Source organism: Rhinolophus sinicus, chromosome 2 (assembly GCF_057876585.1).
Source record: "Rhinolophus sinicus isolate RSI-liver-muscle chromosome 2, RSI-T2T, whole genome shotgun sequence".
Classification (NCBI taxonomy): domain Eukaryota; kingdom Metazoa; phylum Chordata; class Mammalia; order Chiroptera; family Rhinolophidae; genus Rhinolophus; species Rhinolophus sinicus.
In genome coordinates, this window is record NC_142502.1 from 76,578,150 (window position 1) to 76,603,098 (window position 24,949).

The window sequence follows — 24,949 nt, forward strand, 5'->3', positions numbered from 1 at the left end:
AGCTAGACCCCTCGGTAGTAGCAGGCAATGTACATTTAGAAGGTCAAAAAGAACTTGTGTGAACACAGAGGCCTCCTTACTATGTGGTCCTTGGGATTTACAAAATTTAAATAAGATTCTTTCGTGTTTTTTCGGTTTTTCAGTAACAATTTCCTTTGAGGAGTTCTGAAAGAGATCCTCCCTGTAACTGAAATCGGCTGTGTATTTACAGGAATGCTACAGGTATTTTTAAGGGTCAATGTAAGAATATTGGACATGCAATTTTTCATGGTAGTGTTGGAATGATAGATAGTTATGACACTCTGCTATGAATTTATCAATTATAAAATTATTCAGTTTAAGCTAATTATTGAAAATGCAATGATAACAGGGCCAATAACCATATTCTTATTCCCTATCAATACAGGAAACACATTTACAGATACCCATTTTAGTAGAACGGTTTATTATATGATTTAATTTAATTATCCTTAAATAATGTTTTGACAGTTACTATTCCCATCAGCAAGTATAAAAAAATTTCTAATGGAAATAAATTTTTGTGCCAAATATTTTTCTTTATGTAAGCAGCAAAAATTTGATAATAAGCCATCAAAATATCTGTCCCCTTAAAACCTGAATATTTTTATCACAACCTAAGGCTATCTAAAAAGTTCATTTCTGAAGAAAAAAAGAGGCTTACATAGAGATGGGATACTTTTCTCCTCTTTAACATCTAAAGTATCACGTCTTTTGAAAATTTCACGCAACTACATCATGAATCTTGCTTAAACCAGCACTGTTCATCCTTGATCATCAATCAAAAATACATATGTGTCTACTCTGAACAATTGTTACATAAACATATTAGAGATAATACAAAAGACTCACAAGATAGTTGCAGTTGGAGAACAACAGAACCCTAAATTATTCAACTCCCTTTTAACTTTTGCTTAACTTTGGTCTATAAAGAAATTGATACTTGGAAGATTTTTAATACTGATATTCTAGGTAGAAATTTGTGATGAGGGAATAATAAGGCTTGGCAACTGTGAACTAAATCCGATTTTTTAAATGATGAAATACCCTCCCTTTGCAATGTGAAATCACTATTCTTCTGTTTTCATTGTTTTTCATCATATAATGGTCTTAGAATACACATGTGGGTTTATTGCTGACATCTGTATCATACTAAAGTAGCTCAGAGATATTGTTCTTCCCATCTGGCAAATGAGATAAAAACCTTTGGTTACCTTCACACATCACTGTAAAAGCTATGTGGTGTATATTTATATACACATGTGGCTTTTTGTAATATGCACATCATAATAAAGTTCTCATACTAGAGAGGTAATGCAAAATGACAGCATAGACCGGTTTCTCAAAATTATTAGCAAGTCACTGTGTCACTGTGTTTTAGTTGCCACCATCCCTAGAGTAAATGCTAAAATGACTCATAAACCTCGTAAATACTGTGTCAGTGCTTGCAAACACTCAGAATAATTTTGGCACTGGTTGGACAAAATATTCTATCCCTAAACAACTCACGTCTGAAATCTATCACTGTTCTGAGTGGATTTGGTGCAAGTTAGTGTCTCCACTTATAAAGGATCACTTCTTTCCCTCACTGCTGACAATAACCTCAACCATGACCTGGAAAAATGCTGTGATTATAGATCTGCAGTTCTTGGGGACCATTACTGCCTCTCATGCTCTACTGTGCACGTTTTTTTGTATTTTCTGAGCACACACATCTATATCAAAATCATTCATCTGTAATAACCTTAACCGCAACTTAGTATAGCGACCAAAGAACCTCATTAATCTTCATCATTTTCTATCTAAAACAAAATTAGTTAAGTATGAAGAATGGGGATATGCTGTGTGTAGAAGCACAAGGTAGGGAATGGGTTTAAGAAATATCACTGCATTATGTTTATGAACTATACCTTTTAAAAAGATGAGAAACAGAAACTCATAGACACAGACAATAGTTTAGTGGTAAGGTAAGGGGGGTGGGGGGTGGGAGATGAGGGTAAGGGGGATCAAATATATGGTGCTGGAAGGAGAACTGACTCTGGGTGGTGAACACACAATGGGATTTATAGATCATGTAATACAGAATTGTACACCTGAAATCTATGTAATTTTACTAACAATTGTCACCCCAATAAATTTAAAAAATAAATAATAAAAAAAAAAGATGACACACTACCCTCTTACCCATCAATTTTTCTAAAAGATTTATCTATACCTATGACTAAGTCACAGCCCTTTTTGCATTTATTCTCCTTGGTCCTTGGCACCTCTGGCTATGTTTTTCCCTTGCATAGTCCCAGCTGTTTTAATCCATCACTTTCAGAGTCCAAGGAGCCCTCTTGAACTTCACCTTAAAACTTTTAGATTTGACCCCCCAAATGATTGTCTTTAGAGGAGACTAGCTTTCATCTAAAGATCAAGATATTAAAATAAAAGGTCATGTTTGTTAACAAGGAAAATACTCTCCTAAGCATCATTCTTCTCTCTCATAAGAATTACATATCTCACCTCTCTGCGAAGAATGCAGTGGACCATGACTATCACAAAGCCTTGCAATGAATCAAACACAGCAAAAAGTATTTGAAACAATATGGAGCGTTTGTCTGTCATGGCCAGAACTGCAGACATCCACGTGAGAGCCAGGAGGGGCAACACCACACAGGAGCTCCAAAGAGACGCCCTGTTAAGAGACAGAGAAAGCAACCTTATGAAGTGGCACATCACACCCCAGGCAATAACCAAACCCCTGTTCAACAAAGCATTCTTTTATGTGGCACCAAGACATTAACTTGGAAACCACAAAGCAGATAACATTTGGTAGTTTTATTTATTTTTTTTATAGACAATCCCACAACATAAAGGCAGTTGCCAATTATAAATAGTTAAATATGCTCTTAGCTCTAGTTATTAGCAAACATGATTTTTTTTTTTCATCATAGCATTTTCTCACATGCACTGTAAAAGATTTATAACAAGAAGATGTAAATGATTGGGACTAACATGGCATTACTGGCGGTGGTGGCTGACAAAGCTGTTGTTGAAACTACTCCACACTTGGCACATTTGAGCGTCAAACCGCTATGAGGCTCACTCATCTGACTGCAAACAAACAGAACACCCACAAAAAGAACAAAATATTGAATTGTCACCAAAAAAAAGGTTGCTGCTGCAAGTTAGCTTTTAAATATTTCATGCAGAAATGTATATTCATCAAAGATGAATGTTCTAGATCGTTTTAAAGATGCATTTATACTACACATTATTTTTGTAACATTTACCTTTCAATAATATGGGCCTTTGTTGCATGCGAAGCACAATTCCATCATTTACACCATAAATGGCCCTTGGGTCTACAGATCAAAGATGCCCAATACACTGAGTTAAACATAAGCATGTGTTTGTGTAGACATACAGTGAAAACCCTTTATTCAGACCCCTGATAATCAAACAAGTGAGGACTCCAAGCTGCAAAGATTTTCATTGTCATTTGCAAAAGGCACATAATATCAATTAAAACCTTTTGAAATGTAAACATGTATCTCAGAAGTCTGATATAGGAAGATATCTATTTTAGGTGCTTAGTTATTTGTGGAAGATGTAGCCTTTGTCTCAAAAGATTTATATTTTTAAATTTCTTATATAATCAATGCACTGTCTGTATGTTGGGAAGATCTGAATATAGGGGCTGATGAAATTTGATGAAATATTAGTTGATAATATAAAGGGTGATAGTTTTCTGCTTTAATAAACACATTTAACATAATCATTAAGTTCAAAATATTCTTCCTCAACATTTTGCCATAGATGCCAACTAATAGCATTTAAATGGTCTATTCTAGTCTAGAGGATTTTGCAGGTAAATATGAATTCAATAATTCAAGTTCAATCTACTAGGTCACAGAAGCAAAGTCACACAACCCAGAAAAATTTCATGAACATTTTGCTTTAGAAAAGAATCCTTTGAAAATGACTGGTTTACTAGAATACAATCCTTTTAGGGGGAAAAAAAAAAAAATACTTGAATAAAAATTCAAAACACCGTGAAATAATTTCCTGTCATGTACCTCTCTCATCCATTCCCATGTGATATTTATGTCTAAAATATAAGTTTGCCTAATGAGCTGTTTTTTCCTTAATAATATTATAGTGGATTTACATTACCATGTGTATAATAAAAGTGGCAGAACAAAGCAAAATCCTAAGTGTCATAATTCAGAATGTTTCTTTTAAAGAAGTGCACTGATTTGTGAATACTGCCTGTATGGGATAATAAATCTTAAAGCTATTAAGTAAGTAGATTGATCAGTAGACCCTATGAGAAAAAGCAAAGCTTTCAGAGTTCAACACAGGGGTGGGGAATACTAAATCATTGACTTTACTGATTCGACCCTGGACATTGTACTAACCACATCTGTCTAAACTTTTCAAAATAATAAGTAACCGATTGCCTACCCACTGTGGTTCCTGAATGCATCACTGCACATGCCAATGTGTTTGAAACTACTCCGAAATGACTACCTAGACCAGTATTCCCCCAGTGGCTGAACATCAGATGTATAACTCCAACTCCAAAGACTCTAATTAAATGGGACCCAGGCATCTGTATTTTTTAAAGTTCCATAGATTATTCTGATGAACCAAGAGGAATGAGCCTCAACTGCTCTAGCTATTCATTTGAGTGTCTTCAATCTTGTTAAGTCCCACCAGATTAATATTAAAAGGCATGCCTGAGTCATTTATTGTTCCTGTATCACAAAAGAAAGGCTATTCGGTGTTGGTGCTTCAAACACGGACATGGCTCTTTCTCAATTTTAAGGTTACTATGCTTCTAGGCTCTAAAATAAGATTGAAAAGCCAAAGATTACTGAAAAATAATTTTAGTGCGCAATATAAACAAGTATTTTAGCTTGAAAAACTGTAATTTGATCTAAGTATGGGCTTTTCTGAAAATATATTTTAAGACCATATTTGAAATGCTCATTTCTCCTTACTTGAGATTTATTTGTGACCGACTAAATTTACTACACATACTTTCCTTAGTGAGAGCTAACTGTTGAAAACCATGCTTGATGTTAACTGGTTGGACACCTTTGGAATTCTATTATTAGATAGGAATGGAGCAGAAGAATGATGGGTTACCCAGAAAAAGCTAATATTTTGTCCTAGTTTGCATGGCCACTATAGAAATTAATATAATCTTAAGAAGACATAGTCTAGATGCGAAATCGAGTTGCTGCAATGAAAAATCAAATCTTGTTTCTTTGTTATAGGGGAAATTATGGATTTATAAAACAAAACATGCTAACAATTAAAAGAAAAAATTAATTTCCCATAAGGTCAGATGTAACCAGTATCCACTAGAGCACTAGAATCTGAACGTGCGTCATTTCACTACTCTCTCCAGGTTGTGGGGTCTTGGAGTCTACAAGTTCTAGTTCCCTTCCACAATTTTCTTTATCTTAGAAAAATAAATTTTTTATCAGATTGGTTTCTTGTTAATACTATAAAATGTTTCCCAGAAAGCAAATATACCCCCCTCCCTTTGGAAAAATCTCATGAGGTTTGTACAACATCCTGGTACAGTAGTCTGCTTAATTTCAGGTAGACATCGTAAAGCAATTTAAAATCTGTAGTAGATAAGAAAGTTAAACTGCAGCAAAAGAGAGAAAATATTTTGTTTGAGATGTTCTAAAAAGACACATGCCATTTTATCTTATTTTCATTCTTTACAATTATAATTTTACATAAGCTGGGTTGATATCTGCAATAAATTCCCCCTTGGTAAATATATTTTATGTATTAAAATTTTTAATATAGCTTGGGTATTATAAAACTTGTCAAGCTATTGTATTTATTATTCATTGACTTATTTGTTTATAAATATTTATTGAACATAAACTATATGCTTGGCAGTTCCTAATAATTGATTATAAAAAGAAGGAAACAAAGAATAGAAAAAAATGGGAGGAGGGCCATCTTAGTACCACATTTGATTCTAAATAATATTTCAAAAGAAACACTTGATACATATGCATATTCATAGAACCTGAAATGGTCAATATGTACAATTAGGGAGATCAATTGTTAAGTTAATCAATTAGTTTTCTGCTCAATGTTTCTTTAGTTATTTCTGGTTATTTGTTCTTCACTAAAGTCTTCATTGCTGCCCTCACTACTTTCTCTGTGAAATAAAATTAGCTTCAAACACTCATGTCTTCTAAAATATTTCCTTCAATCACACTTTGGAATAGAAAGCATATTTCAATCTATATATACACACATAAGCTAAAATAGCATTTTATGTTATAGATTAAAAAAAATTAAACCTAGGGTCATTAATTTATTAATAGTTCTTTTCTGCTTTGGACAGTTACCAATATGCTGCTTTTAACAACATTTCTCTTTCTCAAGCAATGGCCTTTGAACCAGAAAACCATTGCTTGACTAAGTTTTGCCAGGGGAACAGATGCAATTCTTATCATATTTTTGGAAATAGAGGTTTTAAAGTTAATATGTAGATAAAAATGGGTAATTTCTAAATTCATAATGGGACAATATTGTCATTTCTCCGAAACCTATGTTACCGCTTACAAAGAGCTATGTGAATCAAACTGGATATTACATATAAATTAATTAAATGAGAAAAAAATATTGATTGCAAATTTAATGAATTCTCAGCACTATACTTATTCTGATGATCTCATCTCTTGTTCTGACCTCAATGTCATGAATGGTAGAATCGCAACAGCTGGACTTGTAGAAGTCATGGTCCTTTGAAAACAACCTGTCCATCCTGGCTTCATCATTTCATTCATCATAACTATAGCTACCATCTGTTGAGGGAGGGCTTGCTATTTACTAGATACTTTAATGAATGCTTTATGTATTAATACATTATACTCCATATGCTCTATTATGAGGCAAGAGTTATTATCCCAATTTTACAGGTGAGAAGACTTAGCTGCAGAAAGATTAAGTAACATGACCAAAGACACACACAGCTAGTAAATTGCGGAGCTAGATTTTGAGTATGGCCTTCCTTTTTTTTTCCTTTTGCCCTTTTTACATCAAAGCTTTATCTTAACCACTAACTACCCCACAGCTCAATTAAAAAAAATACAAATACAAATACATATATACAAGTTTACATCACTAGAGTTTTTTACCTGGTATTCAGTATGATTAATTTATTCTTACTTCACAATTCTGGATGGAAATAACTGAAAAAGCTCTTACTCCAATTCCAAACATATGTGGCAGCCTAACAAGAGTAATCGTGTAAAAGCCTCAAGTTCAAATGGGTACAGAAAGCTCAGTGTGCCTATTTAAAGATGGGATGGAGACTCGTCTGAAGTGAAAAAAAGTCTCTAAATGGAAAGTGATTCCCACCTCAGAAAGGAACCTCCAATGATGTTTCTATTACACCATTGTGGTTTTGATGTTTAATATGAATGATATCAAATTTTTATATTGAAAGCCATTAAACTTAGTCTTTTACTAGGGAAAAAAAATACCTGTACTGTCTTATAAATCATTATATAGATTATAAAAACACAGAGGACCTAAAATTCTCACCAGTTGGTCATCAAATACTATGACTATTAAATAATGCCATAAATTATTACAGAAATTAGAACAATTGTAGGGTAAGTTGTGAATGAAGGTATAGTTAAACAGAAAGGAGAAAGCTATAAACATTTTATAAGTAAAGATACAGAAGGAAATTCAAAGCCATTAATCATTCAAGCCTCTACAAATTTTTATTATGAAGTGATGATATAACCTTAAAAGGCTGCTATCAATCTGCTTATGGAAGTTATTAAATCATTGGACATGGTGATATTATAATAATGCTTTTCTAAATTTTACAAATGGTTAAAATGCGCAAGAGAAAATTATGAGTAACTCTAGCAAGTTATAGTCAAAATGTCATATAGAATGAGAATATATGACAAGAATAGTGTTTCGTAAAAGATTATTTCCAGTAAAGACTTTTTCTGATATGTACAATTAAATAAAACGCAGTATTTTCACCCTCCTAAGGTTTGCTTGTCCCAATTCAGTTGTGCCTCATACTGACATTAAGTTCAATTCACCCTCTTTCCCTTTGCAACGGAAACTAAAGACCTTTGCAAATCCACACCTGAGGACAAGTATTTTAAGTCTAGCCTTTACATTTAATCTTCTTATTTTACAAACAGGCAACATACACAAACCCAGATTTTCTTAATGGTCTTTTCAATTATTTTTAGATTTTGGCCCTATTACCTAAGAATGGCACATTGAAAACTTGAATGGCAGAATCTATCAGTCACACTATTGCCTCAAGAACAAAATTCAAGGCAGTCAAATACAGTCAGTGATGATCTGGGATTGGAGTATGGGATTCACTGATAAAGAACCTTTAAAATCCACTAGTGGCGGCTTACCCGGCTCTGTGTTTGAGCTTTTTATCTAGGATCCCATCTCTGGAAACAAGTTTATTAAATACCAAAATGCCAATCACCATGTTGACCTGTCAAACAGAAACAAAGGTTGACCTTTCAATGATATTGAAGGGAATTGGGTCCCTGTTTCTCCTGAAAACCCTTTTTTTATCAAATTTACAACCACCACAGAATTAAATACTCACATCAATAGTGATATGAAGCACTTTGCAAGGATTTTATAAGTGCATAAAGGAACATGAAATGCTTTAACAATGCGGTGTTACTTTCAAGTTTTAAAGGACATTGAGTACCCTTGATTTCAACGCTTTGCAGTTAACATGGAGTAAATTAACATTCCATTGCCTAACTTTTAAATGGTGCCATACTCTGCCAATCTGGCATTCTTCTTTCTGAGTCACCCGGAATAAAATCGATTGGCTAAATGAGTTTTACCCTATGCCCCAGAGACAAAAGATGTCGAGTCTCATAGCGTGAGGCTAGAGGGAGCCCTGGCTTCCAAGAGGGCTAGGGATATGTCACTGCCCCCAGCAAGGAGGACAGAATGCCTAAATGCCTCAGGCTGTGTGGCTGTGTCTCCTGTAGGGTGGGAAGCATTTTGATGCACCATGCTTTTCTCCACAAAGGATAAAAGCCTATTCATTTCACCAAAATCCTTTAAAAGATGGACACTAACTCCACTGCTGGTAATATGTTATATTGAACACTTCTCAGCATTTTCTAAGACTCTCTCACTCTCACGTAAAAGGATTTAAATACAGCTGCAATAAAATCACACATACTTTTTTCTTTCTCAAGGAAAACTGTTAAAAAGCTGCAGAGGTAGCTGTGGTCCATTTGCAGCCACTCATTATGGCGAGCGCCCACGCTTCTCTAACCTACCCGCACTTCCTGAGAAAGGAATCCAGTCCAACGCTGAAATCAAGACAAACAAGGACAAATATTGCTTTGGTCCTTCCTGCTCTTTACCCTCCACAAACAACAGACTCTTGGTGCCCCTCCAGTGCAAATGGTGAAGATGATATCGAAATAGTTTTTCACAAAAATCTCTCAAATTAAGCAGGATGACTAGTTAAGAAAAATGTCCACTTCCCCTCCAATACACTTTGACCAGATGAACTATAAAGCTGAGATCTATCTAATTGCTGGTGTAAGGAAGTTACAAAGCACCAGTTAAGTCGAGGCTTTAGGAGGTGTCACTCTTCATAGCTTCCTGACAAGATACCATTTAATCAAGAAACTTACTCATCTTCGCACTTCTCATTATTTGAACTAAGAGGAAAAGTGTATTTCACAGATTCTATGAATCTCCAATTTAACCTAATGAGGCAATTCATCACTACTCCAAAAACCACACTTTGGCCTTTCAATTATACACATACTCTTCATCTCTTTATTTTAGGGTTATATATATATTCACCTAGTAGCTTAGGAAAATAATTTAATTGATTAAAAATTCAATACAGCAGACAAAGATATATCTAATATTTTCAGTGTCCCAATGCTGTTCTTTAACACTAATGCCTAGATTTTATTTCTTTTGTGCAACATTAGCAGTTTCTGCTCTCTGTTATAGTTTAGAGGAGAGAAAACTTTAAGGAAGAAAAAGTCACACAGAGTTATTAAGAACGATGTCACTAGCTACCAATTTATTGAATAAGTTGTTCAAGAAACCGAAGGGTAATTTTCCAATTAGAAATCTAATTGCATAGCGATATAGATCTTTGTATTTAATTCAGACCATTTCTTTACTCCCTTACATTTTTTTCCCAAGGATTTATTGGACAGGAAAGGTTTGTAATCAATAAATTCAGGGAGAGAGAGAAAGGAAAATTGGTAGGAAACTTTCATGTTCCTATAATTAAACATATAAAGGAATTATTATGTGATTCTGAAAAGAAAAAAAATCCTCATGTGTAACATAAGCAGTTCTCCACTGGGGATGATTTTTTCCCCCCAGGAAACACTGGGAAATGTCTGGTGACATTTTTGATTGTTACAACTGGAGGATACTACTGGTATGTAGAGCCCAGGGATGCTGCTGAACATCCTAAAATACACAGGATGGCCCCATAACAAACAAATAGCCAGACCAAAATGTCTGCAGTGCTGAGATTGGGTAACTTGGGCATAGGGACATATATTTTCTCATTGATATTTGGTAGCAACAGCGGTTCTTAAGACTGAGATCTTAATGACTACAGAGATCATACAGAATAGTATAAAGGTGAAATGATCATAAATGATGAAATTTTATACATGAAAGAGGAAGAATTTATTGGAACTTACTGAAACTTCTTCACAAATGTGAAGTTACTGTAAGAGAAATCCCATGCTCCTACATTTAATATTCTTCAGTCTTCAAAATAGGAACATTTTAGAGTAATTAAGGACAGAATAGCAGTTGATATTCAGATTTAAGCAATAATCCATTGAACTTTAAAATTTCTACACAACAAACACAAAATTGTCACTCTAATTGAAACAAAGTGGTCTTTTTTTTTTTTTTTTGCTAAGAAACAGAATAAGTTGATTTCAGTGTTTACCAGGACAACAGCGGCTGCAGGTCCAACAAAGGCGTAGAGCAGTCCTCCTTCAAGAGAGAGCCAGCAACTGAAAATAACATCAGATAAAAACTAACAAAAATTAGTGATAAGTGTTAAACCACGGAGGTGTGATACAGATAACTTGGACTATTACTTAGTCTTGGAATTCTGACAAAAGCTTTGTAATTTAAAAAAAAATTCATAGAAGACATGGAAAAAGCTAAAATTAGAGCAGTTCATGAGTGAGAAATACTATGGACATCACACAGAAAAAGAAACTTATTACAAAGCCTTACTTCTAGGCAGTTAAAACATTTTGGACAAATTACTCTAGCGGTGTGATTTTCATATTGACTTTCAGTACAAAGATGATTATTGCTTAAGTTCTGTAAAATGCTGCTTTATATCCATGATAGAATTTTTCAAATATGCTTTTAAGCAAGAATAGTGTGTTTTTAGAGTCTTAGACATGCCATTTACCGGATCTTCCTTGAGGCCTTTGAGCTATTTGGGAGAAAGTGATTTAAAAGCTATCATTGCGGTGAATGGATAATTTATAGTTTGCATGCTTTTTTCCTTCTAATTTTATTTTTTTCCCAGAGTACTCAGAAAGCTCACTAAAGATATACATTTGATTAAAAATCAATGCAGCTGTGTTTCTTTCAATTACTAAATTCACCAAGAGATGCAGGTTTGCATTGATAGAGACATGGTAACCCATTTAGGTAAAAATATTCCTTCTCTCACAGCACAAGAACATGGAGAGGGCATGGGACTTGGCACTTGACTTTGCAAGGTGACTTATGTGGACATCAGAATCCAGGAGAGTCAATGAAGGAAACTATAAGGGATTGTTTTATCACTGCTGATGAAAACGGTCATGCCCACCACTTCATTCACCTGTTTTTGACATATAACCCTTTTCAGTATTACTTGTCAGTCCACAGAATCAGCATGCTGCCTTCACAACTAACAATTAACAATAACTGTGCTATATTTGTTTTAACAATACACTTCTGTATTGGTGGTGGTGGTGGTTACATGGCTTGTGTAGTTGTTAAAACTCACAGAATTCTAAACCTAATAGAGTAAATGTTACTCTATGTAAATGATACATTAATTAACATTTTTAAACTAGTAATTTTATATACGTACACACACATATATCAATACATTCATAACACAAATGTGTATGTGTGTATTCTATGTCTCCATTTAGTTACTGCTTATTACCATAACAGCAGACAGATAAAATTCTACTTTCCCACTTTGGGGTTGACAATTTAATATCTATTTTTTAATAAAATACTTGTAGAGAAAACTCTTAGTCTGATAGAACACTTTAGCTTGGTGTCTCTGAGATTGCCACTAAATTTCAACTATATTTTTGTGTGAGTTAATCTTTATAATGTATTGTATTGGTTTTAATCGTAAACTCATTGAAAAGTTGGAACCACATCATCCATAATCCTACTTCTGTCCATATAGTACCTTTCAAATACTGGATGTATGCCAAAGGAATCATACTACTATTGTAAAAAGTAATAGCTTAAAGGAAATAGTGCTATAGTAAGCACTGCTCTACAACATATACTGTCAGGGAGATTTTTTTTTCCATCCCATAGATTGCATAAAAAAACAAGGGCTCTGATGATAATAGTTCTTTAAATTTTTTGGATGGGCAGGTAAAGTGATGTCTCTCATACTCTCAGTTTGGATGAACCCATCAGAGGGACTGTATAGCAGTGATTCTTATCTCAAACCTGAAGGCAATTAAACAGAACACTTTATTTTAAAACTTATACTTCTAATAAGATGCACACCCCTCTCCCCATTTCTCAACTGCCTCCTCAACTTGAAACAAACAGATGAAGTAAATATGAAAGTGCATTGTTTTACATTTGAAGCATAAACTTAATTTATAAATTGCCTCATAGACTTTGTCAGTATTACAGTTATAAGTAGGATGAGCTGATACCATACCCTTTTTTCTCCCTTTTATTTTCCTCCCAAAGCCCAGGCAATTCCTAATCTGAGATCTATTGAGTCCCTGGATCTATAAGGTTTAGTATGTATTTGTCCAACATAGTAAGAAAACTTTAACTAACATGACAAAACTTGGTTGATACCAATATATGTTATCATCAATGAAATTAGAAGCTTAGATCAGAATCACATTCTAAAAGGTTAACGTGTCAAGATTTATCCAGTTCTAAAAAAAAAACGTGTTTGAGATTGAACATGCAAAGTACATATTGAAATATTTTAAAATTCAAGTACATTGGTATTATGAAGAAATGGGAAATTGAAACAAGGATTGTGAACAGTGCCCTGGCATTTATTTCCTACCCTTTGTGCATTTAAACTACCTAACATCACTCCCCTGTGCAATTTAAACTACCTAACATCACTCCTCACTAATGTGATATCTACAATTGCTAATGACTCAGTGATAAAACGCAAGCCATCAGTAGTGCTGACCAAGACTAATGAAGCCGCTTGATGACTTAATTATAAACATGATTTATCACTGTGGATGGACTTACTAGTGATCAGTGCCATATCCTTTTGTCCTGGTGAAGCCTACTGACGTGGCCACTACTAATGCTGGTAAACCTGTAAGAAAAACATTGTCACACTTCACATTCAGCTATGACCATTGTACATACTGGCTCAAGAGAAGCTAGGACAAATTCAAAATGCTTAAATCAGAGGAACCACCTTTGGATAAATCACTTCATACAGCATGTTTCTGTTACAAAATTTCTTTCAAGTACAGAAATATGAGAGTGACAGCTGGGTTTTTAACTCAGTGCACTTCTCTGATGTTGCTAGGTTACCACTACATTTGACATGGGTTTAAAGAAAACTAATAACAGAGATTTAGTATATCTTTTAAGTTATTTTTTCCCTAAGGGTTGAGACTGTTATACTTATAAAATCAGACAGGCAAAAAAACAAAAACAAAAAACAACAACAACAACAACAAAACGGGTGTTCTGGTGTGATGGAATATTACAGAAGTAGAACGACCAGTTAGCCACATATTGATCCACATCAAGTTGTACTTATAAGATGGAAAAAACAATTTTATCACTTAATTTTTATGATTTACTTATAATAACAAGAATGTAGGAACAGAGTTAAGGGCCCTAATCAATTAATTTTGCGGCTTCATGATTATCCTCCTTTAAGAATCCTGAATCAACGTCAGAAAATATATGCCGATTTCTCTTCCTGGACCTAGGTAAGTATCACTCCATGCATTAGTCAGTACCCCTTAGAATTCACTTGCCTGCATACCTGCAACAATTCTGACCTGACATGTTTTAGTTTATGTTTACATGAATCAAGTTCAATGGAACCTCTCTGTACTTAGTTAAAAAAAAAAGCTCAATCTAATCTATGCTGTTTAAATTCTTTTTAAATTTTGGTCATGGCTTCTTTCCACGAAGATCGTGTCTGCCTTTTCAGCTTGTAAAGTTTATCATCTAATCATCCTGCATCCCCTCCACCCATCTTCTTTCCTCCTACCACTTCCCCTACTTCCTGCTGTTCTTTTTCATGTCTTTGCAAGTGACACAAGGTTTAATGACAAAATCTATGGAGAGCACCTCAGAGGACACACCATGTTTTTGTTTTAACAAATACTGGTGTCTGTCTCTGTCTATATCTCTGTCTCTCTCCACATATATATAAATCATGTATAATTGTATATATGATATATACAATGTCTCTTCCTCCTCTTCCTCCTCCTTTTCTATGCATTTCATGCATGTTACTAGTTGACTGTTTTGATTGACTAGAACAAGTTCATAGGAAAAACAAAAATTCTCTCCTAAGTCATAGCTGAAGGGTTTATAGTGTTCGTTCCATATAATTTAGATTTAAAAACATTTTTTCTAAATGAACTATGTTGCATTTTGCCGTAATGAGACTCCTCTGCCATTATTCTGCCCACTCACAGACCTCCTGATAGTCTAGTACCATCGGAAATCACCACTCTTTATACTTCAAGGAGAGTCCTCTTTACCTGAATTCTATATTTCTTGGATCTATGGTACTAATTAACGACAAAAGTGTCCCCTGATTCAATACCAGTCCAACTTTAGAAGGTGTTTGACATGAAATCCACACAAAAATTCTATGAAAAAATAAGTTGAATACATTCTGTCATTTTTCAGAGGATTTCCCATTTATTTTATTAAGACAAAGACCTTGACTACATTAGTCAGACATGACAGATCCTTGCTGAAATCTAATAGATAATCTTTAAGTGTTCTTGACCCTATTTTTTTTCCAGAATGAATTACTCTGGTATTTTAATAAGTCCACTTATTTGTAATTTTTCAGGCTTCCTGAAGCATCCCACTCTCCAGTCTTCTGGTACATTAGGTATTTGTTGTATATTTGGTCCAAAATTCCACAGTGTTTTTAGTGCAAATCTTTTGAAACTCAAACGCAAACATGTCAAAATCCTGGGTTTTTCCTAAAACTAGTTCTTAAATTAATTAAACTAATTAGTTTTAATTAATTTAAGCTAATTAACTAACTAATTAAACATTAGATTTAGCCCTATGAAATGCATAGACCTTCAAGATGTCTATTTTACAAGGCAATTTAAGAGAGATTTGTTTCATAATAAAGATAGGCAAAGAATTAATTAATTCTCAGTCTGTCAACAATTCTGTTTTTCCTTTGAGGACCCAACTGACTATCCATGAGGTTTCATTCAATCTGTAAGTGGCTTTTCCCCTGTGACATGAATAGCTGTCGTCTTTAATTGTTTTGCGCACTCTCTGAATGGATTCCTCAGAGTTTTCTTGTGGGAGGTACATGACTAATGTACATGACTTCGAGCCCCTGAACATTTTTATATATTTTGCATTTTCAGAACATATCAGCAGAGAACATTTTGCTTTTCGGACTGTAAATATCTCAGGCTTACTCTGACCCACCCACTGTTGATTGGTAACTGACTAGCTGTTAGGTTGGTGCAAAAGTAATTGCGATTTTTGCAATTATTTTTAACCTTTTAAACCACAATTACTTTTGCACCAACCTAGTACATGGTCGTCCAATATTTATCCCTTTTTAAAGTTCCAGATGCCCACAGAATGTTACAAAATGACCAGCCTCACATATTTCCACTTCTGTATATCAAATTAGACACAAATAAAAGTATCCTGAGATAATCACAAGATAATGTGTTTAGTAATTTTAGTAAGAGCACGGAGGATAGATTAACATGCTTACCCCATCCAAGGCACAAAAAGCGTTTCCTTATAAGTCGTGTCCTAATTTTTCCAGTTACAGCCATATATGACTGCCACGCCTCAGTTAAAACCCAACAGAACGATGCCAGGAAGAAAAAGTGCAAAAACGCAGTGGTGGTCGTACAGATGCTCTGTGGAAACAAAAAAGACTCACACTAAATATGGTGGAATCATGTGTCTGTCCTTCAGCGGATTGGTAATCACCAACTCAATGCTCTTACTTCAAATACATACCTCTCCTCTGAGACAGAGTAATTATTTACAGAAATTAGAAACCGTGTTGTCTTTATGCTGTATACATTATCTATGATAGGAAAAAAAATGCCTTAATTCCATGTATGTGTTCAATTTTTTATGAGAAGAAGCCTGAATGTACATTTAAACTCAAGGGAGATTAAAATCACTGCTTTACTTGAATTTTTTTTTCTTGAAATATAATTATGGGAATGGTCCTTTTTTTGGTTTAATTTATGTTATAGACATCTTGCATAATTCTTTTGGCTACATTCTTTATCCTTCCTTTTCAACCGATAATTCTTTGCTGTTTTGTATCAATGTTCAGATTACATAGCAACAGCCTCTGAAAAGAAAAAAAAATTACTTTGCTTTAATACAAGTGTGATATTCAAGGTATAAGAGCAAAGCATAAAGTGGTTTGGCTAATAGCCTAGTACAAAAATAACTTATGTATCTTAAAGTACCTAATATATTACTCTCTGTTATTACATTAGAATGTGTGTCTTAATCAAATTAGTTTAAAAAGCTAATCGAGTCACTGGCAGTACACAGCCATGAATTCATAGATTTTTTTTTTTATACAACTTAATCACTGTAAATTTGCCAAACATCAGTCCCTTTGACTTGTCTGCAAAGATGATCAACTTCATCTTGGTAAATGCTGCTTCTTATTTCACTACTGCTATAATTTCTTTGTGTATATCTTGTTAAAATGCAAGTCTTTATAAACCAGAACCAGTTAAACAATTTCTCCCTTTGTCAGTCTCAGTCTTGCTGTTTCCAAAAATTGAAAAGAGCAAACATAGAACTAGAAAAAAAATCATAAAAACTCAAAAAAAAAAAAATAATACAAATATAACATCCATCCTCCACCTCCACGCCAATCTACTGCTAAAGCCAAATATCTTTTTTAAATTTAAGCCCAAATTATTCGTATTATTTGTTTATTCTGTTGAAATTCACCAGATGTTAACTTAGCTTTCCAGGTCTTTTAATCCTATAAAAAGAACTTTACCATGTTTATCTCACCAGATTGTTTTAACGATGAGGAATAATGCACAGAAGCTGAAGCTGAGCAGCACTATGCTAAGTATACAGCAAGTGCTCAACCGATTATAATTATCATTTAAATAGTACTAACAAAGGTATAAGCTTTCTCGGCATGTGATTCCTTATTTCATGTAGTACTTAACTCTACTTAAATTTATTCTTACAAAGATGATAACTTGCAGTATGGTAAAGTCATGGATTCCTAGCACCCTCTGCCTCATTAATTTACTCTTTTACATGCATATTGCAGTAGCTTTAACTGATTGAGATTCCTGCTACACTTGAGACATTGAAACTTTTTTTTCCAAGTTAAGGTTTAAACATGTTCAGGCTGGTTACCTTGCTCATTCCTGATCTGTATTTCAAAGAAACTTCCATTCAATACCTGAAGACTAGTTACACTTTCTAATTCACACATCACTTCCATCCACCAGTTTGTCTCGTCTCAATTGTTTGGGCTAGCAAGCCATCCCTTCTCCATCTTCAACTATCAATATAGGGTTATATAAAACAATGTAAAAATGTTGATATGTTAAATACTAAGTACTGCATACAATGAAATTTTATAAGAAATAATAAAATGCTCAATGTCTCAGAACACACAATTAATTTGCTTTCTCTATATTATGTTTGTTACTTTGGGACTTCCTAATACTTATGTTAATTCTAACACAAATTGAAATACATGTAATCTTGGGCTACTGACATTTATTTTAATAATTCAGGTCTCTCTAGAGAGTTGTTTTTCCACAACACGTGTGGACAAATGCATAGTAACTAGATAAATAAGACCCATTTCTATGGGCAATACCATTCTACTATGGTCAGATGAATATTCATATATGTCCTGAAAGTGTTCCAAGTATGGAGGTAAGCTGTCTCAACGTAAGGAATGCATATACATTCTCTGATCTCTTCTCCCACTTCAACAACTCACAAAGACCAACCTTCCCTTGGATCCCCTTAATACTGGAGATTTTTCTACTTATAAACTTTAAACTCTGATTCTCCTTTTATATAAACAAGTTCCTTTCTTGTCACCTGTTCAATTCTTGCTACCTCTGGCCCTGCTGTCATGACCTTAGTCATACAGCTTCCCCTTAACCTCTGTGTGTCTGCTCTTGACACATCTGCAGCTGGGTGTCTTGACTCATCGCAGCTCACTGTCTACATTGCCAACCTCCAATCTGGTCCTGTTCTACAGCTGATGAGTGTGGTTAACAAATACCACAAAACTTGAAAAGGTATTTAAATTGGAAAACTGAGCACTGTTTATACCTATCACCCTCATGTATACGCTTCACACCAGATCCTTAGAGATAGTAGAAAACATTTCATAAAATAACTGGAAAGGAAAAACAAGCATAAACTGTGGCAGACTAGACACTGTGAGAAATGCCTGTAAAACAGAAAGCAGATGAGTGCACATCGAAAGAGGATCCACAGCCCAAAGCTAGGTAATGGGAGCAGAGATTAAGACAATGGAAAGTAGGAGATTTAAGATACATGGATGATACAGAAGTTCTAACATCAGTTTAAAAGAACTTCCAGATGGACAAAAATAGAGAAAATTGGGGTAAAAGACAGCATTTAAAGAAATATGTGAAAATTTTTCAGACTTTAAAGATCCTCCTGGCTGCAAGATAAACAGAAGATGAAACATATACAAACACCTCCCACCCCTGATATACTTTGATAAAACATGTGAACATCAAGAATAAAGAGAAAATCTTAAAAACTGTCAGTCAAAAGAAAGATTACTTAAAAAGAAGTAAGAATCAAATTGACATCAGACTGCACGTGAGCAACCCAGGATTCAAGAAGACAGTAGAATAATAATCATCAACATTCTAAGGGAAAATGACTTTGAAGATAGAATTCTATACCCAACCAAACTATTATTCAATTGAGAGGCAGAAATAAAGACATTTTTAGAATTGATAGGAACTTTGAATTTTACTACCTCAGGATTATCTCTGAAAAAGCTGCGAGACAGTATAAACGAATGATAATAAGAAGAAATCCAGGAAGAGGGAATGAGACAAAAGAAGTAATGGACAAAAAAGAAATATAATATATTAAGTCTAAATTAAGTTTTATTTAAAAACTTATACATGTCTACACTTTTAAAGTATAGGTACTTTGATATAAATATCAAAATGATATTTATGATGGAGATAGATGAAAGTTGCAAGGGAGCTGGGGAAATTAAGTATGCCAAGCTTTTCTTTTTCTTTTTTTTTTGGTTCTCAGGAATATGAGAGATACTGATTAACTCCAGATGTTAGAAAAAAGTGTTTGAGCATTTTCGTTAATGTGAAAATAACCACAGAAAAGTAGAAACAAATAATATATTTGCAAAATAGTAGAGAAATATAGCACTAAAGAAAAATGTTATCAGTCCAGTTAAAGGTGAGCAAAGGGACAACAAACTAGGAAATATAGTAAATAGAAGAAAACCAAAGAAGACAAAAAGAATATCAGAAATCAGAATATCAGAAATCACAATGGAAATGTTTAAATTCACTAGTTAAAAGTTAACAACTTCTATATTGGATAAAATAATCAAAATCCTGTACTGTATTTATGAGACATACCTCAAACTCAATGACATAGAAAGATTTAGAATAAAGAGATGAAAAGAGCAAATTACGCCAATAAATGCTAATATGCTAAAATGAGATATCACAGTGATAACATTGAAAAAAAGCATTAAAAGATGAAGAATAATTTTTCATACTGATAAAAGGAGCAGGCAATAGAAAAGTTTCCAAAGTAACACTTCTCTATGAAACTAATAATTTTTCAAAGTATATAAAACCACAACTGAGAAAACTACAAGGATAAACTTTCAAACTAAGTTTAAAATGAAAGACTTAATATACAGCTCAGTAAGTCACAGAAAAAGGGGAAATATAATAATATGGAATATTATAATAATCAATAAAAGTGATTAATTTTCTCTTTGCAATATTAATTATCTCTCTGCAATATTATATATAAGAAACAGAGCATGTACAGTTCTTTAAAACATAAATGGAATATTTATAGAAGTTAACTAGTCCTAGGATAGAAAATAAAATAGAGTATATTATGAAAGTATAACATGCAGGATATTTTCACAAACTATAACACAATGAAATTAGAAATTAAAATTAAAATTCTGTACCCCATGGGGGTAAAATATCTAAAGAATTAATAATTAAAAATAAATTAAAATCTAAATTATAAACTATATAGAACTAGAAAACAAGGCAATACATATATCAAAACTTGTGAAATTTTGCTGTGACAGTACTCAGGAGAGTTATAACCCTACATACCGTGTTGCACCGAAAATAAGACCTACCTGGACAATTAGCTCTAATGTGTCTTTTGGAGCAAAAATTAATACAAAATCCAGTCTTGTTTTACTATAGGACAGGGTATGATATGATATGATATGATATGATATGATATGATATGATATGATATGATATATGATATAATACCTGGTCTTATATTAATTTTTGCTTGGAAAATTAATTTTGCTCCAAAAGACACATTAGAGCTGATTGTCCAGGTTTTATTTTTGGGGAAATGTTAGAAAACAACAGAAAATAAAAATAAATGGGCTACTTAAAGGAATCAGAAGAAAAAATTTAATAGAGATAAAAGCCAAAATTAACAAAACAGAAAAAAGAATAAAAAAAAAAGTATAATTAATCTGTAAAACCCAAACTGATTAAAAAGGCCAATAAAACAACTAAATCTTTGGCAACTGTGATTTTTGTTTGTTTGTTTATTTGGTTTTGTTAATGATGGCGAATGAGACAAAATAAATATTAGGAATAAAAAAGTCTATTAAAAGTATCATAAAAGAATAGCATGTACTGTATATATGTAAAATTGAAAACCTACATGAAGTGGCATTCTTCTAGAAAAACATAAATAATCAAATTGGCCTGAGAGATAAAAATTAATAAAATTGAAAGATAATAAAAAAACAATCCTTCACAAATGATAAAATTTTCAGAAAAATTTACAAATTCTTACAAACTTAAGGAATATATAATTCCCAATTTTACAAAATATTTCCAGGTCAAAGGAAAAGATTAGAAGTACCTGAATAATTTCATAAAGCTAGCATAACACTGACACCAAAATGAAGAAAACTATAAGGCACTTTACTTACCTATATAAATGTTAAAATATTAAAGATCAAACGCAGAAATACAGTAAAAGGACAAAAATCACTATCAAATAAGAGTGTATCTAGTAATGCAGGATGATTCAACATTAAAATGACCTCAGTATAACTTACTGTATTAATAAAAAAAATGTGATATCAATAAATGTGAAAACACTTGACAAAGTTCAAAACTCAATTACCATTTTTAAAAATCTTCTTTGCAAATTATGAATAGAGGAGACCACTGTTACTTATTAAGGTTTTTTTCCAAAACCTATGATGAAAATCATATTTAATAGTGAAATATTCAAAACATTCCCATCAGTTATGAATAAAGGAAGCATGTTGATCATTATCTCTACTATCTTAAAATCTATAGGAAGAATACAAAAAAAAGCAATAGAAAAAGACAACATTGCCATCATTGCAGATAATACATCTCATTATTAGAAAATACAAGAGGATCAATTTTTAAACTACCAGAAATAATAATCAGAATCAACAAGGTAGCTAGATACAATATCAACATACAAAAATTATATTTTCTGTACACAGATTAATATACACACTGTTGGTGGGAATGCAGACTGGTCCAGCCATTATGGAAGGCAGTGTGGAGGTTCCTCAAAAAATTACAAAAAGAATTACCATATGACCCAGCAATCCCTCTCCTGGGTATCTACCCAAAAAATCTGAAAACACTTATAGATAAAGACACGTGTGCTCCAATGTTCACTGCAGCTTTGTTTACGGTGGCCAAGACATGAAAGCAACCAAAATGTCCTTCGATAGATGAATGGATAAAGAAGTTGTGGTATATATACACAATGGAATACTATTCGGCGGTAAGAAAAGATGACATAGGAACATTTGTGACAAAATGGATGGATCTTGAGAGTATAATGCTAAGCGAAATAAGTCAGACAGAAAAAGCAGAGAACCATATGATTTCACTGATATGTGGTATATAAACCAAAAACAGTAAAAGATCAAGACAAACAAATGAGAAAAAAAAACCTCATAGACACAGACAATAGTTCAGTGGTTACCAGAGGGTAAGGGGGGTGGGGAGTGGGAGATGAGGGTAAGAGGGATCAAATATATGGTGCTGGAAGGAGAACTTACTCTGGGTGGTGAACACACAATGGGATTTATAGATGATGTTTTACAGAATTGTACACCTGAAATCTATGTAATTTTACTAACAATTGTCATCCCAATAAATTAAAAAAAAATTATATATATATATATATATATATATATACACACACACACACACACACACACACACACACACACACACAAAACTAATTGTCCTATGCACCAAAAATATCCATTGGAAAATACAAAATTTCTAATTAATCATAACTGATTTCTCTTTTCTCTTCCTCCCAAACCATGTTAAAATGACCAAGTTAGTAAGCCACAGGAAAAAGAGACTAGGCAGTAGATAACAGTGAACTCAAGGTGTTGACAAATTCAGATGTTGAAGGAAAGGCATATAACTGACTTATAGCGGCAGAGAAAGTATAACCTAAGTACCCATAGGATGTGGCGAGTGATGATGGAAATACTGCTTGTAATGGAGCCATTACTCTGAAAACCTGAAGGGTTTAACACTTGGAAAGAACAGGGGCAGAAAGAGAAGGAGGACATAGGTTTGCATGGGGCAGAAAAAGAGAGAGGTTGGTTGAGAAATCTATATACAGAATAGTTAGAACTCTGTGTTTCTTCCTCAACTCAATGCAGCCCAGCACTGAACTGGGAGGTTTAGTGTGGAAAATTGAATGGGTTGGCTTTTAACTCAGACACTAGTCTCATTAGTGAGTAGATGTACAAGGCAGATAACCAGTGTATGTATGAAACTATAGGGACCTCCATTTCTCCCCGCTCACATCCACTCCCAGAATGTTAGCAGACCAGAGATTAAAATTCCTCCCTAGAGGGGGACATTTTTTCATACTCTAGCTCATCCTTGATTAACATACTGTCAAATCTACCTTTCAATAAGTCCATCTACCCACGTAAAGCTTCAAGTCCTTTTTAGGGAGTTGCTTTTATAAATGAATGTGCATCCAAGGATAATCAGAAAACTGAGAAAATCTTCCAATGGAGGGGGGAGAGGGAGCTAAAAAAAAACACAAAGCTAAGCAAAGAAAAGGGAAAAGTGGGAAGTCAGAAGAGACAATAAATAGAGGTAACAAAAACAAAAAACTTCAATAAAAAGACTGTTTTCAGGGACTGAAAATAGAAAGTGCACCTATAAAACAATATCACTAGGGTAAGATTATCGGATGAAAGAAAAGGTCCTGCTTATAATAATAAAAAAAAAACATAAAACACCTCAAATACCTTTAAAAAAATGTGCCAGAGCTTCATGTAGAAAATTATAACATTTAATTAGAGGACACAAAACAAGACTTCACTAAATGGGAAACATATTATGCACATTAGTTGGGAGACTCAATGTAATATAAATGTAAGTCTTCCCTAAATTGATAAATAGATTCAAGGCAATTCTCATCAAATCTTAATCATTTTTTTCCCTTTTAGTGTGACAAGCCAATTCTAAGCCATAGAGAAAACCAAAAAAAAAAAAAAAAAAAAAGCCCAGAAAGTCTAAAAAGAAGAAAGCAGGATAAAGAGTTTTCATAATGATATAAAACAGAATAATATGTGTAGTCAGATAATCACCATCCTCAGTTTGCACATACAGATTTGGAAATTTGGAAGAGAGTAAGTAACGCGGCCAACATCTCATGGTTAATGAGTTATGAGCAGGGGTTAAAACATTGTCTCTGACCCCAGACCTTGTGCACATAAACCTTTAATATTTTTTTGCTCAGTCATAGTCTAATCCTCAAAATCTTTTATTAATATCTTCATATTCCCTGGCCCCTAACTTCCTTTATGCCCTCCTCATTCCAAAGCAGGCTCTTCCCCTCCCAGGAGACGGTGTAATAGAGCTAAGAGGCAGGTCCCTGAAGTCACACTCTGGGTTCACACACTGACTGCTACATTTACTGGGTGTTACTAAAACCTCTGTGCCTTCTCTTTCCTCATTCTAAAAATGAATATAATAATACCATATTTCCCCCAGAAGAAGACCTAGCCAGACAATCAGCTCTAATGAATCTTTTGGAGCAAAAATTAATACAAGACCTAGTCTTATTTTACTATAATATTTTACTATAATATAAGACC

At 33.6% G+C, this 24,949-nt stretch overlaps 1 protein-coding gene across 5 annotated transcripts in view; it reads right to left on the reverse strand.

The window, feature by feature from the left end:
• The window catches only part of ADGRB3 (adhesion G protein-coupled receptor B3), a 682,811-nt gene that overhangs the window by 40,011 nt on the left and 617,851 nt on the right, over window positions 1-24,949 (reverse strand). For 4 of the 5 annotated variants that reach the window (XM_074333153.2, XM_074333155.2, XM_074333156.2 and 1 more), the window contains 6 exons: window positions 16,268-16,418; window positions 13,558-13,627; window positions 11,012-11,078; window positions 8,448-8,533; window positions 3,019-3,117; window positions 2,527-2,698 (listed from right to left, as the gene is read on the reverse strand). In XM_074333153.2, coding sequence (XP_074189254.1) covers window positions 2,527-2,698; window positions 3,019-3,117; window positions 8,448-8,533; window positions 11,012-11,078; window positions 13,558-13,627; window positions 16,268-16,418 — 645 coding nt within the window. The remainder of the gene's footprint in view (window positions 1-2,526; window positions 2,699-3,018; window positions 3,118-8,447; window positions 8,534-11,011; window positions 11,079-13,557; window positions 13,628-16,267; window positions 16,419-24,949) is intronic. The other variant, XM_074333154.2, reaches the window with a different exon arrangement.